The sequence below is a fragment of the Lolium perenne genome, chromosome 4 (assembly GCF_019359855.2).
Source record: "Lolium perenne isolate Kyuss_39 chromosome 4, Kyuss_2.0, whole genome shotgun sequence".
In the NCBI taxonomy this organism is placed as follows: Eukaryota; Viridiplantae; Streptophyta; class Magnoliopsida; order Poales; family Poaceae; genus Lolium; species Lolium perenne.
The window spans coordinates 270,277,753-270,295,489 of record NC_067247.2 but is presented as its reverse complement, the minus strand read 5'-3'; the positions used below and the strand labels follow the sequence as shown (position 1 = coordinate 270,295,489).

At 44.3% G+C, this 17,737-nt stretch overlaps 2 protein-coding genes across 4 annotated transcripts; both read right to left on the bottom strand.

The window, feature by feature from the left end:
* Nucleotides 1-1,346: 1,346 nt before the first annotated feature.
* Nucleotides 1,347-2,909, bottom strand: LOC127348834 (acid phosphatase 1). Its single transcript, XM_051374725.2, has 4 exons — nt 2,760-2,909; nt 2,243-2,661; nt 1,907-2,113; nt 1,347-1,764 (listed from the first exon to the last, which is right to left on the bottom strand). The coding sequence occupies exons 2-4, from the start codon at nt 2,623-2,625 to the stop codon at nt 1,587-1,589; spliced, it is 768 nt and encodes a 255-aa protein (XP_051230685.1). The 5' UTR covers nt 2,626-2,661; nt 2,760-2,909; the 3' UTR covers nt 1,347-1,586.
* An 8,315-nt stretch (nt 2,910-11,224) lies between these two features.
* LOC127294938 (ABC transporter I family member 6, chloroplastic) lies at nt 11,225-17,529 on the bottom strand. 3 transcript variants are annotated; one of them, XM_051324848.2, is made up of 7 exons: nt 17,183-17,529; nt 17,024-17,074; nt 14,955-15,176; nt 14,696-14,818; nt 13,416-13,592; nt 12,366-12,465; nt 11,225-11,663 (listed from the first exon to the last, which is right to left on the bottom strand). In XM_051324848.2, exons 1-6 carry the CDS (start codon nt 17,447-17,449, stop codon nt 12,376-12,378), a joined length of 930 nt encoding a protein of 309 aa, XP_051180808.1. In that variant the 5' UTR covers nt 17,450-17,529; the 3' UTR covers nt 11,225-11,663; nt 12,366-12,375. The 3 variants fall into 3 exon arrangements, with proteins under 3 accessions (XP_051180808.1, XP_051180809.1, XP_051180807.1); XM_051324849.2 differs by having other exon boundaries at nt 11,225-11,660; XM_051324847.2 differs by lacking the exon at nt 11,225-11,663 and adding an exon at nt 11,812-12,181 and having other exon boundaries at nt 17,183-17,528.
* Nucleotides 17,530-17,737: the final 208 nt, after the last annotated feature.

The window sequence follows — 17,737 nt, the reverse complement described above, 5'->3', positions numbered from 1 at the left end:
TCTTCTTTTATTGACAATACGTCGGCGACATGGAAGAGTGATCTGTTGGAACAACATTTCCTTCCAATGGATATTGAGGTCATACGGTCCATCCCTTTGAGGACACGAAGGATGGAAGATGCGTGGGCGTGGCATTATGAGAAAACGGGAGTTCTCTCAGTAAGATCAGTATATAGGCTGCTAGTCCAAACGAAAAAAAGGAGAGAAGATTGGCTCGATGAGCGGCCAGCTGGGTCGAATGGAGTGAGGGAGGAGAAATCTTGGCAGCGGCTGTGGAAGGCGCAGGTCCCTTCTAAAGTAAGGATCTTCTTATGGAGGCTGGCACACCAGTCCCTCCCTACAGGCGACGTTCGCAATAAGCGTTGCATGGCGGAGACGAGTGCTTGTTCTTTATGTGGGGCACAAGACTCTTGGCGGCATTCTCTCATCGAGTGCAATGTGGCCAGGTGTGTCTGGGCACTGGCAAAGGAAGAACTGCTTGAGCATATGGTGAGATCGGCTGAGACGAGTGCTAGACAGTGGATGTTTCTTATGTTGGAAACACTGTCAAAGGAGGAGCTCGCGATCATGGCGGTCACGCTGTGGGCCATCTAGTTCGCTCGGAGGAAGATCATATTCGATGGTGAGTTTCAGAGCCCGCTAACGACCCATGTTTTGTGGAGAAGTACATGCGAGATTTGTCGATCGTCTACCCCTCAGCAGCCAAGGGCACGCCAGGGGTCAGATCATCTCATCCTCGCTGGATTGCACCGCCGGAGGGCTTTGCAAAGTTCAATATCGACGCTGCGGTGGCGAAGAACACCGGAGGTGGAGCTCTGGGTGTAGTATGCAGAAGTGCAGGAGGAGTGTTCCTGGGTGCCTCAGCCCTAGTGGTGGCTGCTCTGATCCGGCCATCTTAGAGGCCTTGGCCTGTTGGGAAGCGCTGCCCTGGTGGAGGACCTCAACATCCAGAAAATGGTGGTGGCGTCAGACTGTCTCCAAGTCATTAACAACATTCATGGTGACTTCGGAGGCAGCTATAGTATGGTGACAAGAGAGATCAAGGTGAAAGCTTCTAGCTTCTCCGATGTTCGTTTTAGACATGAAAACAGGGCTTCAAATTCAGAAGCTCATAGAGTGGCCTGTAGTTTTGTTTCTAGCACTACTGGTAGACAGGTTTGGCTACTTCAGCCACCTGAAGGTTTTTGTATTCCGTTGTTGATTAATGAATAAAGAGCCACTCTATACCTCAAAAAAAAAAGATGATGCATTAATGTGGAGGCTGTTGTCCCTTAAAAAAAGAAGCTGATGCATTACGCGTAAACCCTGAACTGGTCCGTGCGCCTGTTAATTCTGAATACCGTCTACATAGTCCGATTATCGTTCATATCCAACTAGCGAATGGCATGAAAATAAATGACACCAGAATTTGTTCGATTAGAGGGTGCACTGCACTTTTAAGTCCTTCGCTTGTTCTGCCACATTTCGGCCGTTTGTTTACAAGACCCCTTGAACACTGATTTCGTTAATCTGCACTAATCTGCCTGACGAATTAGTTAGGCAGGCACAGCCACAACGCCGGACGCCGGCGATCCGCTGTTTCACGGTCACGGCACGAAGTACATCGGGTTTGGTATCTTGAACACACGGTCACCGACGTTGTCGCCCTGCAGGTCGCTCCACTGGTCCCCGACGTTGCCGCGGATCCTGTAGCCCTCGTCCACCAGCTGCTTCCTCATCGCCGACTTGAACACCGACGAGCTCTGCCCCCGGTAATCAGGAGTTCTGCAAAAACATGGTGGCGCGTTACAGTTACAGATCGATCTTATCTCTGAATTGATTACTAGCAGCAATGTTTGCTTCAGATTCATACTCGAATCAATTATCAAACTCGAGTGCGTGTGTTGGTAGTTAACACCTACTGTACCTCATCAGGAGCCTCTCGTACCCTGAGAAGCCCTCTGACTCCAAATTCTCGGACGTGCACGAGCCTAGGGTCTCCTCGTCCCTCCCGGAGAGAAGGAAGAGCTTGAATCCCTTGTCTTGCAGTGTCATGAACAACTGAAGAACTGCAGGTATCCCCGGGCAGGCCCCCTGGCTAGCCCAGTTCTTGAAAGCCAATGGATCGTACGCCCTGAAGAAGAAGAAAACAATTTGCTACTTGAAAGTTTGTAATACAAAACGAGGCAAAAAAAAGTTTGTAATACAATCTCACGCTAAAATATACTAGTAGTGGAAACGGGCTGGAAAGCAGTCGAGATACCCGAAGCGCTTGGCTTGGTAGTAGAGCAGGTTGGAGAGGCAGGTGTCGTCGATGTCGAAGATCCAGGCGTCGAGCCCGTCGTCGGCGGCGGCGATCTGGTCGACGTAGGCGGACACCTGCTCCATGACGCTGTCCAGGTCCCTCCCGTACTGGCCCCGCGTCATGTAGCTCCTGACGTACCCGACGCACGGCGCCGGCACCGTGCGCCAGCCCCTCGCGTTGTTCGCCTCCACCATGACGCGCCAGCTCAGGCAGCCGCCGTCGTCGCGCGCCGAGCTCGGCCAGAAGCACGACTTGGCGCAGCTGACGGAGACGAGGAGTTGCGGCAGCAGGAGAAGCGTGAACAGCACCAGCTGCACCAGCTGCAGAGCAAGCGACGCCATCGAAGCAATGTCGCTGGGAGTATCAAGAAACGTGGGCTGAAACACGATAGATTCCGAATTCCCAGGTCACGATCATGTTCCATTTCCAAACAAACAAAAAGACAGGAAGTAAGCTGTCAAATTCGTAATCTAACCTTGATAGATCGATGCGCCAATGCGCACGGCAGCCAAGACAGACCGATCGAGAATTCGAGACAGACTGGTTGTCCGAGGGGCAGCCAGCGCAGGTGTGGATTTTATAGGGAGGGCACGGAAGACGGCCGGGAAGGTTCATGCCTTGATAGCGCCATGACTCATCGTCCAATGGAAGAGAAAAGAAATACAAGAAATGATTACGCCATGGAATTAGGAGGACGATGCATTTGCGAGCGAGACCTGCTTTGGGAGCAAGGGCCCCATTCGCACCGCCTGCGCTCCCGGTGCGCGCCACGTCGGCGCAACGGCGCCGCCACCGCTCGATGACGGCCGTGTGATGGCGACCTCAACTAGCTCGCTGGCTGCTCTTTTCATCGATGGTGATGATGCTGGTCAACAGGGGAGCTGACAAAGCAGACGTTCGGGTGGGAATTGCACGAGTGGGAGGACATTAACGGATTGACCACACGAAGGGAGAAACCCCCCTCCTACTTGAGAAGAAACGAGAGAAGAGAGAGATTGAAGCGAATGGATACTTTCATTGATAGGGACGTGGGGTATTTATAGTACCCCAACAGTCGTGAGTACATAGTCGGTTTACATGCATCCCTTCGGGATGGTTGCGTTTAGACAACGCTAGGATTTGCAATGGACAAATATTAACTGCAAGCAGTTATCCTAAGGGAAATATTAACTGCTACATTAGCCTACAACTGACGCTAACTTCTAGCCACAATATTTCCTAACACTCCCCCTTGGACATTGCTGTCTTCAAGATATTGAACTCTTCATAATGTTGTGTCGGAAATCTTGATAGTCCTTAATCTTGAAACTTTGAGAATCTTCAATCTTGTACTATTTGTTCTCCAAGATCCTGTTGGAAAATATAAAGAGAAATATAGAAATTTGATATACCGTTGGTATAATAATTGTATCATTAAAACCTATATGAGAAATCCGTTGGAGAACTCATAAGGAAAAGAGTACAATATATTACTATCGGATGATAAATAGTAAGTTAGTCCTGGGAGATTTCTCCCCCTGAACCTTGCAAATTTCTAAGTCGTCTCATACCAATACCATGAATGCATTTTTGAAATGCAGCTGATGGTAAAGACTTAGTGAACAAATCTGCAAGATTGTCACATGATTTTGTTTGCAAAATATCAATTTCTCCATTTTTCTGTAATTCATGAGGAAAGAACAGCTTTGGAGCAATATGTTTTGTGATATTACTTTTAATATATCCCATATGCATTTGAGCAACACATGCAGCATTATCTTCATAGATAATAGTTGGTGATTCTAATGAACCTATGCCGCATGAGGTCTGGATATGATTAATCACTCTGCGAAGCCATACACACTCACGTGAAGCTTCATATAATGCAATTATTTCAGAGTGGTTAGTGGAAGTTGCTACTAGAGTTTGTTTAGTTGACTTCCATGAGATAGCAGTTCCACCGAATAAAAATACAAATCCAGTTTGTGATCTAGCATTATGGGGATCAGAAAGATAGCCGGCATCAGTATAGCCAGTCAAAGTCATATCTTGATTCTTCTTATAGAATAAACCAAGATCTTTGGTACCTTGTAAATACCTGAAGATATTCTTCACTCCAGCCCAATGGCGTTTTGTTGGAGCTGCACTATGTCTAGCCAATAAATTTACTGCGAAGGCAATATCTGGCCTAGTACAATTAGCAAGGTACATTAGTGCTCCTATCGCACTAAGATATGGAAACTCAGGTCCCAATACATCTTCGTTATCACCCTAGGTCTAAAGGGATCCTTTTCCATATCAAGGGATCTAACGACCATGGGTGTTTTGGATGGATATGATTTATCCATATTGAATTTTTCCAAAACTTTCTGAATATATGCGGGCTGATAAACGAGTATTCCTGAGGGAAGATGCTCAAGTTGTAAACCTAAGCAGAATTTGGTTTTTCCCAAATCCTTCATCTCAAACTCCGTCATTAAATGATTGCGTGCTACAGATATATCTGTCGCGTTACCAATGATGTTGAGGTCATCAACATAAACTGAGATGATGCAAAATCCTTTTGAGGATTTCTTAATGAAAACGCATGGGCAATCATCATTATTTGAGTATCCTTTTTGAAGAAGGAACTCACTAAGCCGGTTATACCACATTTTACCCGACTGCTTTAAGCCATAGAGTGACTTTTGTAATTTTACACAATACATGTTGCGATTTATATTTGGATTAGGGATTTTAAGTCCATCAGGGACTTTCATATAAATATCCGCATCGAGTGACCCATATAGATATGCGGTCACTACATCCATTAACTGCATTGATAAATTCATTTGTACTGCCAATGATATTAAGTATCGAAACGTAATTCCACTCATTACAGGAGAATATGTATCGTCGTAGTCGATACCGGGTCTCTGCGTAAACCCTTGTGCTACTAGTCTCGCTTTATATCTCACCACCTCATTATTTTCGTTCCTTTTTCGAACGAAAACCCATTTAGCTCCCACAGGGAAGACTTTTTGAGGAGTAGGTATTACTTTAGAGAATACCTCTCTTTTATTAAGCGAGCGCAATTCTGCCTCAATTGCCTCCTTCCATTTAGGCCAATCCGAGCGCTTCAGGCACTCTTTCATAGATTTTGGCTCTGGATCCAGTTGAAGGGCTTTAGCAATTTTAGAGGAGAAATATGTGTCGACAATTGTAGTCTTTCTATTATATGATTCTCCCGAATCGATATAGTTTATGGAAATTTCATTAGTTTCTTCAGGCACCGTGTGATTTCCCATAACAACGGAGTCTGGTTGTTTCGATGTCCCAGCAATAGAATTTGTGTGCACATTTATGCTAGGTTCTTGATGTTGAACATCATCTTGGTGTCTATCAACTTCAGGTTGATTTGCATTTACCGTCATACATTTTCTTTGTTTCCGCGGTGGCTTTGGAGAAGCCTTTTCCCCTGAGACCAGATTTCTCCCCCTTTTATTTGCAATTGGGAGTTGAGTAGTTTTATTTGGTACCTCTACTCGTTCTGGTGCATTGACTGCAGGGATATATGATTTAGTGACACCTTTGTGATCAGTAAATGCGTCTGGCAAGTTATTTGCAAAGTGTTGCAAATCTATTATTTCTCTGAACTTCAGATTCAGATTCTTTAGTACGTGGATCTAAGGATTGGATGCTGTTACATTCCAATCTATTTCCTGGCATTCTTTGTGGTTTGTTTCTCCCCTAATGCCGGGAAATGATCCTCATCAAAAATTGAATCAGCGTACCGGGCTGTAAACAGGTCCCCTGTTAGGGGTTCTAAATATTTTATAATTGACGGAGATTTATATCCCACATAGATTCCAATTTTTCTATGGGGTCCCATGGAGGTACGCTGCGGTGGTGATATCGGTACGTATACAGCGCAACCGAATTTTCGCAGGTGGGAAATACTTGGCTGATTGCCTCGTACTATTTGAAATGGGGAAGTTTCATGATATGCAGTTGGTCTGACTTGTATCAGATCTGCGGCGTGTAAAACCGCATGTCCCCAACAAGAGGTTGGTAAATTGCAATTCTGCAACAATGGTCTAGCAATTAATTTTACTCTTTTGATTAAAGATTCAGCCAATCCATTTTGAGTATGAACATAAGGTACAGAATGTTCTAGATGAATGCCTAAGGCCATACAATAATCATTGAATGCGCGTGAACTGAATTCAGCCGCATTATCCATTCTTATTGTTTTAATCCTGTGTTCAGGATGATTTGCTCTTAATTTGATAATTTGAGATATTAATTTGGCAAAGGCATGGTTACGTGTTGATAATAAACACACATGTGACCATCTAGTAGATGCATCAATTAGCACCATAAAGTACCTAAATGGTCCAGATAAAGGTTGTATTGGACCACATATATCTCCTTGAATTCTTTCAAGAAAATTAAGTGACTCATTTTTAACTTTGAGGTAGGATGGCCTAATAATTAATTTCCCGGTAGCACATGCGGTGCATACAAAATCTGATGACTTGGGAAATCTTTTAATTGGTAAATTATGACCAATAGAATTGCTTATAATTTTTCTCATCATACCTATTCCAGGATGACCAAGGCGATCATGCCAAGTCTTGAATTTATCAAGATTTTGAAAAATTATTTTGTACGCAACATAAGGTACGGGTTTAATGTATGTAAAGTATAATCCGGAAGAAAATGAAGGGAATTTTTCAAGAGTTTGTTCCTCATATCCGTCGCTTTTTGTTAAAAGCAAATATTCTTTCTTATCCATCTTAACAGTTTTAAGATGGAAATTATTTGATCGGATGTCTTTGAAACTTATAAGGGTACGTGTTGATTCAGGATACAAGAGCGCATTCTGAATTACAATAGTAGTACCCATAGGAAGTGTGAATGTGGCTCTTCCTGAACCAATTATTGCTTTGTTACTCCCAGTTATAGTCATAACATCTTCCTTTCTCTTAGTAAGAGTTTGGAAGTATTTTGTTTCCCTTAAAATTGTGTTAGTAGTAGCACTATCCACTAAACATAATTCTTCTTCCATCGGATTTTTCCCGTAAATTTCTAAAAATAGAAAGAGAATATTTTAGAATAAATTTATTTTATTCATATATTCATCAAATTACATACATAGTATATATATTACATATTCGAAATATAAATACATTACAATATTATGTCTGATTCACATAATACAATACATGTAGTCTGAAAGACTTTATTCTACTTATTGTTATACATTATATAACATATCGTAGTATTTAAATAGCTAAGTGACATCAATTGTTTAGGAGATCAATTGAGGTCTCCAAAAACATCTTGGGTGTAGTCCACAAGCATGTCTTCATCGAGGATGATGTTGTCCTTTGCCTTGAATTCTTCAATAGCACTTTGAGAAGGACTAGCTTGAGGGTTGTCGTCAATGGCATTGAAGTGAGCTTCAGCCTTATTTCCATGAACTTGCTTCCCTTTTCCTCCATACTTCATGTATAGATCCACTAGGTGCTTGGGAATACGACATTTGTTTGTACGATGATTCGCACATCCACACCTTTGACAAGTTTGAGAGTTGTCATTTTGATCATTTCTCTTGAAATGACCTTTCCCCTTAAATTGACCATTGGTCTTTTGACCATTGTTTTTCCACTTTCCCTTGAATTTTCGGAAGTTCCTCTTACGGTTTCCGAATTTATTAGTAAAATGAGCATTAGAATGTGCTTCAGGGATCGGCATGGCACCCGTTGGGCGAGCATTGTGATTTTTCATGAGAAGTTCATCATGCTTCTCGGCCTAAAGTAATGTGTATATAAGCTCGTAATACTTCGTGTATTTGTGTTGACGATATTGCTGTTGCAATATCCTCATCGAGGGATGGAAAGTGCATAAGGTTTTCTCGATTAAATCTTCATCCGAAACTTGCTTGTTGCAAAATCTCGGTTGGAGTTAACTTTATGCACGGCAGAATTATATGCCGCAACGGACTTAAAGTCCTGGAACCTTATGAGAGACCATTCTCTCTCGGCTTCCGGCAACATAACCGCTCTTTGTTGGTCATATCTCTCCTTGAGGGAGTTCCATAAAGCTAGTGGATCCTCCTCCATCAAATATTCATTTTTTAAATCGGGATGGAGGTGGTGCCTTATGAAATGTAATGCCGCATACTTTGCCACATAGGGTATTTTAGAGCATTTTCGGGGGTGTGATAATCACGGGACCAAGGCCATGCACCATTTAAATTTATTTTCATATCCATGGCCCATGATAGATAGTTACTTCCATCAAGTTGTAGTTCTTGGAATTCTTTTACCGATGTCACCCATTTTTTCCTGCATGTATGATCATGCATTTAATTAATTTTACTTGATAGTAAAATTTATTTTGGTAAACAACAAATTTGTTCTTGAGGAACAATTTGAACGCGAATAAATTTAGAGCATGGGACAAAATTGTTGTACCAAATAACATGTTATAATATGCTAGAGGCAAATATATTAATAACATGTCATGTACATATTGAAATTCAAATAGACATAAGGTCTAGAATCTGTATTTACAATACGATACTTGCACACTGAACTAAGTACGAACTGATGTTCCTAAGTACTGCACAACTATACACATACTGTAGTGGCAGGTATGAAGCTTTCTAGAAATATAATGATGAAAGCAAACATGTTATTTATTTAATGTTAGAGTGGCACGTAAGGCCTTTTGGCCCACAAGCCTTTGTCAGGCACCGCTTGGAGCATTGGACCAGCAGGTCAAAGAGGATCGATCGTCTCGTGAGGAGTGGATAACGACCAGTTCGTCTCCTCCTACCACCGCTCCTCTGCTCCATACGAGTGCCCACAGGTAGTTCCATCAGCGGCGGCGGCAGGGGCCATCCGCGGAGGAGAGACGGCTGCTGGTGGCCTCGTCGATGCGGAGTACTCCATTTTCGTCCGTGAAGCCGAGCGCCGCAGGCGACCATGTTCCTCTGCGGATGCCGACGGGGCGGGCCGCCATGGCTGCGGCGAATCGGCGGAGGATGACGCGTGCTTCCGGCGAGGGCGTCGGGAGTGCGAGGACTGGCTCGTCTTCCTCTTTCTCCGGCGTTGGGAGATTGAGGTCGGGGAGCACCGGGGCGGCCGGCGCGGGAGCCACGGCCTCGACCTCCTCCATCGCTGCCTCCGGCTGGATCGCGTTGGGTGGCGCGAAGAACTCCGGCACGGGGTCGCAACCCGGCGGAGCAAAGTGCGCGCGGTCCTCGTCGGAGGGCGTCGGGGATGGGAGGCATGGCTGAAATCCATGCCGCATGCAGTAGTACATCGTCGGAGGCGATGCCGGCGGTGGCGGTGGCACCAGGAGTTCCTCGTCTCCGAAGTCGCGCTCGGGGTCGTCGACAAGCCAGCCGGCGCTTGGTCCGCCCAGCAGCCACTCCATGGGTGGAAGGGCGAACTCCGGCGGCACGCCGATGTCCGCGCTGACGTTTGAGGCTGAGGCCTCGTCTTCGTACACTGCATCAACCACTTCTTCGGCAGCGACCGCCGGCGCGGCGACGACGACGGCCGGTTCGGCAGCGACCACCGGGGTTTGTTCCCGGCGCATAACAGCCGTGGTGCTTGGCCCCGGGTCTCCAGGGGTGCGGTGGCGCCGCATCCAGTGGCGGTTGTGGTGCTGGGGCGTCCGCCGGTTGCTGCGGAGGCGGTTGCCGCGGAGGCGACGGCGGAGGCCACCACCACGGAGGCTGAGGCCTCGTCTTTTTCCACCGCGTCGGGGTACCCAGCGGTTGCCGCGGTGGCGGAGGCCACCATTCCAGTCTGGGCGGCCATGACGGCGAGGGCCGAAGTACCAGTGGCTGTGGTTCCGGCGAGTGGCAGTGCGAACGGAAGGTGTTCCCTCTGCCACAAACCGAGCGAAGGAAAAAGCGAGGTCTGAGATGGAAGACATCTTTTTACTCACCTTTCTGTCTCTTCTACTGTGGCCTATTGCTTTTGGCAGGGCGCGTGCATGATAACGTGAGAAGAAACGAGAGAAGAGAGAGATTGAAGCGAATGGATACTTTCATTGATAGGGACGTGGGGTATTTATAGTACCCCAACAGTCGTGAGTACATAGTCGGTTTACATGCATCCCTTCGGGATGGTTGCGTTTAGACAACGCTAGGATTTGCAATGGACAAATATTAACTGCAAGCAGTTATCCTAAGGGAAATATTAACTGCTACATTAGCCTACAACTGACGCTAACTTCTAGCCACAATATTTCCTAACACTACTAACGGCACGCACAACCTATGTACTTTTTGGCTTTTTGCCAGTGCAGGCAATGTACACCGGCTCCACCCCCACGCACGCACGACAACAAGGTCCACTAGGGATCTAACTAGAATGGATCACCACAAGTGGAAAATGGAGTGCTTTTGGGGTTTATGTACCACTTGCAAGTTATGCAACCAAATTATTCCAAGCAAACTGTAACAATTCCAATAGCTAGCCGCCTCCTCATATTCAATTTTCAACTGAAGCATCTCAAAAAATCCATATCCAATAACAAATTGAATCTTATATAAGCTCTATTTGTGTATGCACAAGCATTCTTCTCTTCTTCCTTTCCAAATCCAGCGTGCAGCTGCTCTTGTTTGTCTCACTATTTGCTATATATTGCGGTGTCATCCCTAACCTCGAATGCCAACATAAGGATCTCCCCTCACCATGATCGTCGGACCTCCCTCTGTTACAGCCACCCCATGTTCTCCTTGAACCTCGTTTCACCACTCACTCATCCGCACCCTCTCGTTTTCTCCTACCACGGAGCACTATAGCCAAAACCAAGAGATTTGTGCCATCATACACTTCAAATTTTGTTTAGATTTAATATAGCAGATATAGTGGCAAACATTCAATAAGAATTGCATGTTTGGTTTCGTATATATCTTGCACAAGAAATCATCCTAATGTACTCTACTCTACCGGATAAGAAAAAACACTTGCTACTTTTATATAAAGTAATTTTGACCAACTTCCATAATTCATATATTTATTACATGGAACTTTCAGAATTTTCTATAGTTCATCTTTGATTCCACCCGTAATCAAGACCAAAATCCACTACCAAGTATTATATTACAAAGTCAAGACCAACTTGCATGACCAGGAAGGGAGGCGGCACCAACTCAGAAAGATTCGGTTATTATTGGATGCATTAGCACTGAACAATGCAAAGAATTCGTTGTAACAGGAACGGCTAAGTCAGTAGCCACCCACCGTTAGTGGCTGATGGATAATAATCTGCACCATTTGCCCTGGAATGCACCTAAGGAACTTTTGCATAGTCCACCTCTCCCAACTGGTGAACAATAGAATTGTATTCTCCGAACTGTGCTTTATGGAATAGTAAATCCAGTAGGTACCTGCTATTAGTGGCACATGGGTCAGAGCCTACAACACCAGAAACTTTTGCACATTAGCGCGTTGGAAGTTGGTACTACGCAATTGATTATCAGCAGGCCTTGAGCGTCATCTGAGAGGAATTTGACCAGATACCAGAGGGGCAATGAGCGATATTCAAAACTGTTTGCAATTGCAGAGAAAATCCAGATGCTTTGTAGGTCATATGCACATGCAAGGTGTTTGCTCTGCATATAGCCATATAACTACATGTATAACGTATTAATATTGTAATCCAAAAATAAATTACAGGACAAGAAAGAGAAATATGGTCGACAGGCCAAGGGCAATTCCGAAACATCACAGGGCTCCACCTCCAAAAAGATGGCATGCCTCGACAAAGGCACTAGCTCAACAGTTACACTGAGGTTAGTGGGCTTTACTGCCAGGCTGCACGCATCCTAGGTATAAGAATGTATGGAACCCGACTAGTGACCAGTATACTCTGACAAATAGACTAGTGGCTGGAATTCAGGCATTTGACCTGCAAAGGAGTATCTAGAATCAGCAAAATCCCTAAGAAGCTGGTCCATCTTTACAAAACCAGTCTAGATATTCTTCAAATCCTTATGCACCATGAAGACGAATATGCCTTCATGTCAATATATGATCATATGAGAAAAAAAAAACTTACAAAAAGGGTAAAAGGAATGAATAAAAGAAAAAACCTTATCCATCCTATACAAAAGAAGCGATTGATTTGAAGCCACCCTCATTGATGTGGCTGGCTAGAGAGCTGTCACCTGTCTTCACTATCTTGCCACTTTCCTGTAAGTTACAAAATCAGAAGCATTATCAATGATAATATATGCCCTTCATATAAGAAGTTTGAAATCATTGACATACTCACAGAACTGTTCCCACATTCTACTAAATTAAGGTCGAAAAAAGTAGGACATACAAGGTGCAAACGATAGTTTGATTAGCCAGGTAAGATTGTATGAGTTAACTGAGTTCATGTTTGCTATATATGTTACATTTATCAAAAAGTGCTGACATTAGTGAGAAAACAGTTACTTCCAAATCTGTAGAACCTAGTGAGACCATAGGTCTTCACCACCTGATTAAGTAACGCTGCACATATAACCAGTGTGTTAGTGGGTAAAGTGGCATACTGGATTTGTTCCTGGGCTTGGTTTACAAAAGAAAAATTGGCGTGATCTGCAGGTAACAGGGGCGGGTAAGCTGTTGCTGTTGGCTTCGGATTTCTTTACAGAAGATTTGGCTGGAATCCCGTTAGGAAAAGGATTGGCGCATGAGATGATGATGTTTTGATGTGAAGGGGGAATAAAGCCTAATACAAAGAACCTGATGATCATGTTCTAATAGTAGTTTTCTGAAAGGTGGTGTCGTTAAGACTTATTTAGTTTGGTCTGTAATAGTTTGTAGTAAGAAGACAATTTGGTAGCTCCTGGATGCGCGGTTTCGTGGCGTTAGCATGATGAAACCTCTTTTTTTTCCTTTTCCAGACTGGAGATGTTCAATTTCATTGAGAAATGAAATTGGTGGCTTTTGATCCCCTTAATTAAAAAAAACGTTCAGTCTTCTCTCTGGCACTACTTTCCAAAGAAGCACAAACAGATAAAATGGTCAGCCAAGACCCAGTCGAAATGAATCTTTCTCGAAACGAGTAAAGTAGTGCTTTAATTCAATGCATTCGAACAGACAAATTTTACTATCAAGTACAAAAACTCTACAAAGTATGCATGTGCGCTTACCATGATGTGAACATAGCTTGGCTTAATAAGATCCAAAAGACGTTGGTAATGTGTAATCATGAGAATGGAGTTTTGGGGAGTCAAGAGCCCATTCACTGCATGAGCTACATCTTCAAGTGCATCAACATCCAATCCTGAATCAATCTCATCGAGGAGGGCTAAGTCAGCCCCAACGACCTGATTTACAAAGCATCAATCAGAGGTTGAAATTTACTGATGAAGTATAGAACTGGATAAATAATTTAGGACTACTAGTAAAAATGTTCAACAAGCATTTCCTCTGTAAAAGAATGAATGCCTTAGGCCTATGCAAGAAAACTTGGTGATATTGTTAGTAACACATATACATACCTAAGAAGTCTTAACAAAACAAGGACACAAGCATGTTGCATACAACAATGCACATAGTATAACATTAAAGTGTACATGTATATGGTTCTCGTTTGAGGAAAGGAAGGCCTAATTAAACGCAAGATGCATACGCCACTGATAGGTCTTGGCATCATATTTACATTCATATTAATCATGTTATCTGAAAATGTACTGAGAGACAAAAAGGCTGGCAGCCAAATCTAGAATGAATCCATTGGACAGGAAAAATAAATGGAAGAGTTTAAATCAATAGTTCATTCCAGCAAAAGAAGAGAGTGCAGATAAACCAACAGATATATCATCCTTAGATCCTAAATAATTAACTCCATACAGCTTTGCCATACTATGCATGTTTTCTTTAAAAATTCCAGCCAACATTCATGTTAAGATCAAGGCGCTCAATTCGTACTGTAAGGCCATGCTTGGATACAGCTACAACTATCTATGGAGCTGTGAAGAAATACAATAGTTTCTAAAACAAATGTGATAATTTAAAAGGTAACTGGTATTATAATCAGTTCAGCAAATTAAAACAAGGACTGTCCTTCTAGAACCGCTTATCAGATGGATTGATTCAATGCAATGATTTGCATGCATTGTACAAGGTGTCTAATCTTTCAAAGGTCTGGCTTAGCATTAACTAGCCACTAGTGAATTACGCTTGCTGGTTCAGCTTTTATCAACAATGACTACTTGGCTCCGCAACTACTTTTTTTAACAACGTACTGCATTAAATATTGCGATCTGAATTACTTCTAATTTCCATACATGTACGAAAAACTTTTTGACACATGAAACCTGCAGTATGCGTAGGTCATACAACAAAAATGTGATATTTAAGTATTGTAGCATATATAAATGATGTAACATCCAAATTAAGTTGTCCGAGGGCTTCATAGTAATCTTACAGAAAGTTGCAGTATCTCGTTGCGCTTTCTTTCTCCACCACTGAATCCTTCGTTTACATTACGATCAAGGATCTTTGGTTCCATCTTTAAGGCCTCGACTTTTTGTGATACAACTGAATAAAACTGCATGATAAAGCAAGCAAATATGTGTAAAACTTGTACTTATCTCAGAAACTAGCTAGCAGCATGGAACATCGAATTATTCTCTTGCATGGTAAGATGAAACTTTTTGTGTATACAGAAGCTATAGTGTTCAAACCTCAAGAGGTCCCAAGGCTGGGAGACCATCCTTCTCTCTGCGAGCATTCAATGCCATGAGCAGAAAATCATAATTGCTCACTCCAGGAATTTCAATAGGCGCTTGGAAGCTCATAAAGAGACCTGCAAGAGATCTTTCCTCCGGCTCCATATCAATCAAGTTCTCACCCTTGAACATAATGGTACCACCAGTTACCTCGTAGTGTGGATGGCCAACAAGGACCTGCAACAAAAGGGCATAACACTCAACTGAATGTCTAGATGCGAGAGCAAAGAACATGGTCAATTTCTCAAGGTTTAATCAGTACGCCTTGGAGACATCAACACGAGAAGGGATTTAATTAAGTTGCACAACTGCATGATAGAACTTCTCACAGAATTTGTAATGCCCACATTACATAACAAAGCTCATTGAATACTTAAGGAGTTGATCTCAAATTCTCAAGTTCTCAACGAACCCTACAAGTTCAAGATCACAAGCTGGACTATCCTGGCTACATTTTTTTTATCACATCTAGGTGATGCTTTGTACAACTACTTTTCTCTGTGCAGAAGCAGCGAGCAGCTGAAGGAAGGAGTTAGGGGAGCAAGCGACGATGGAACATGGTAATCACCAAAATCAAGTGATAGACTAAAGTCTTAACACAAAACTAAGTAACTAAAAGAAACATTGGCACATGAATAAGGAGTAGAACCTCTGCGTTCTTATATTGGATCTTGGTAGTACTTTATTACTCTGCTTAAGAAATTAAGATGATCTGTTATACAAGCTTTGTCTGTCATTCTGCCGAAGAAAAGTTCTGTCACGTTCGTATATTCTAGAGGGGTGTTAGCTTTATATGGAGTGGCTCTGATTGTTCATTGTAAGCTGGCATGCCGGTATATTTTCTAGTCTAAATTTCTTTTGGATTTGGTGCCTAAGAGGTTGGATTAAAAAAAAAAGGCCCATGTCCATCGTATTCAGAGAGGCATGAAAGGCACAACTCATAAATATTCATAACCCTCTCACCAAGGGAATATTGCTTTGAGTAATCACCTGGCCACCACCATCACATGATCCAACAAATTTTGATTGAATGACCCAATTCTTCATTTCATATAGGTTTATACTTATGAAGGACAAGATGGAGATGGGCTAAGCCATATGAATCGTCTAGCCAAGCAATGGACCTATGATTGGATGGTCCATTCACCGTTTGATTCCTCAAACCAAATAGCACCTAAGATCCGAATCCCAGCTGCCATATTGGAGAAGCCATATGCAACTAAAGTGGAAGATTTTCTTAACGAAGCAAAATCTCATTAAAACGGGCAAGCACTGGGATTGATGGTAATAATATCCGAAAATTAAATTGCACTCTTCATTTTGCTAGTTTGGTCCTCCTGAGCATAGTAGCCATTATTCCGGAACGGTCGGGTCGAGGGACGGAAACGAGGATCGGGATTCGCGGCTGCCAAAATATAGGAAACGGCTAGGGTATACATCGCTCGAACGTATGGTTCGACAGCGGGACGCGAATCGCACAGTTTGGGTACGGCGAATCCGGGACGATACATACGATCTAGGCAGATGGGCCACGTCTTTTACTGTAATACCGATAGTAATCGAAAGCCCACTCATTCCCTTGCCTGGCCACACATCTAGCGTGACTCCCCCATCTAAAGGAAGCTCATATCTTGTCGTCTCCTACGCTGGACAGGCCATCGTAGGACAGGCCGTCGCTTCCCTACCATTCTCTGACAAAGAAATCAGCTCTCCTGGAAACCGTTCGTGCTACGATCGGGGACGCGTTCCCACGACCGAATCGAACCGTTTCGCATCTCGTCTCCGACTCCCGATTCGGGACGGCGATCCCGATTCAGGGGACGTGGCACCGTTCCCCGTTTCCGGCTACTATGCTCCTGAGTCCTGATCTTAATGACGTGACTTCAATTTTCTAGAGGAATGTCAAAAAAGGACATAAATGTACGCAGGCAACAATATCTCCGTGGTTTTGATCACCATTTTGGTCGTCGCAATTTGCTCTAACAGTCGACACAAATGCAGATGGATGAGCAGTAGGGCCTAACCTTGGTGAGGGTGCTCTTGCCGGAGCCGTTCTTCCCCATGATCGCGTGCACCTATTATCAGACGGAGACAGAAACCAACACAAGTCAGCACCCAATCGATCACTAGGCCAACGAGCCGCTAACTATTGCAGCCCCACACAACCGAGGAACACCACGAACCTCGCCCTCGCGGATGGTGAGGTCGACGCCCTTGAGGATCTGCTGCCCGGTCTCCTTGACGGAGGCGGTAAGCCCGTGCACCTCGAGAAGGAGCTTCCCTGCGGGCTCGGCCGCCGCGGCGGAGGCGGCGGCGGCGGGCGGGCAGCGCCTCGGACGCACGGAGACGGAGCTCGGCGGCAGGTGGCGGCGGATGACGGGACGGGATGTTGATGGGGAGAAGAGAGAGGGGTGGGAGGAGACGGCCGCGGCGGCGAAGGGCGGCGCCATGGGGAGGTCGGGGAGGGAGGGAGGAGGCAGGTGGTGCGCGCCTGAAGAGGAAGATGCCTGGTTCGTCCGTGGCGGCTTCGGATGACGACGGGGTCAGCACTCAGTAATGGGCCAGCGGCGCAGTTGGGTATTCGAGCGGAGTACTACTATCCATGGGCTGGCCTGTTCTTGTTCGCACCCCATGACTCCACTAGCAGACTTGGGCCTCTAAATAAAGGTTCGATTGGGCTGCAGTTTTAGACGAACAGGGCAGCTCCTGTTTTTTGAGTTCTTACTTCTTACATAAGA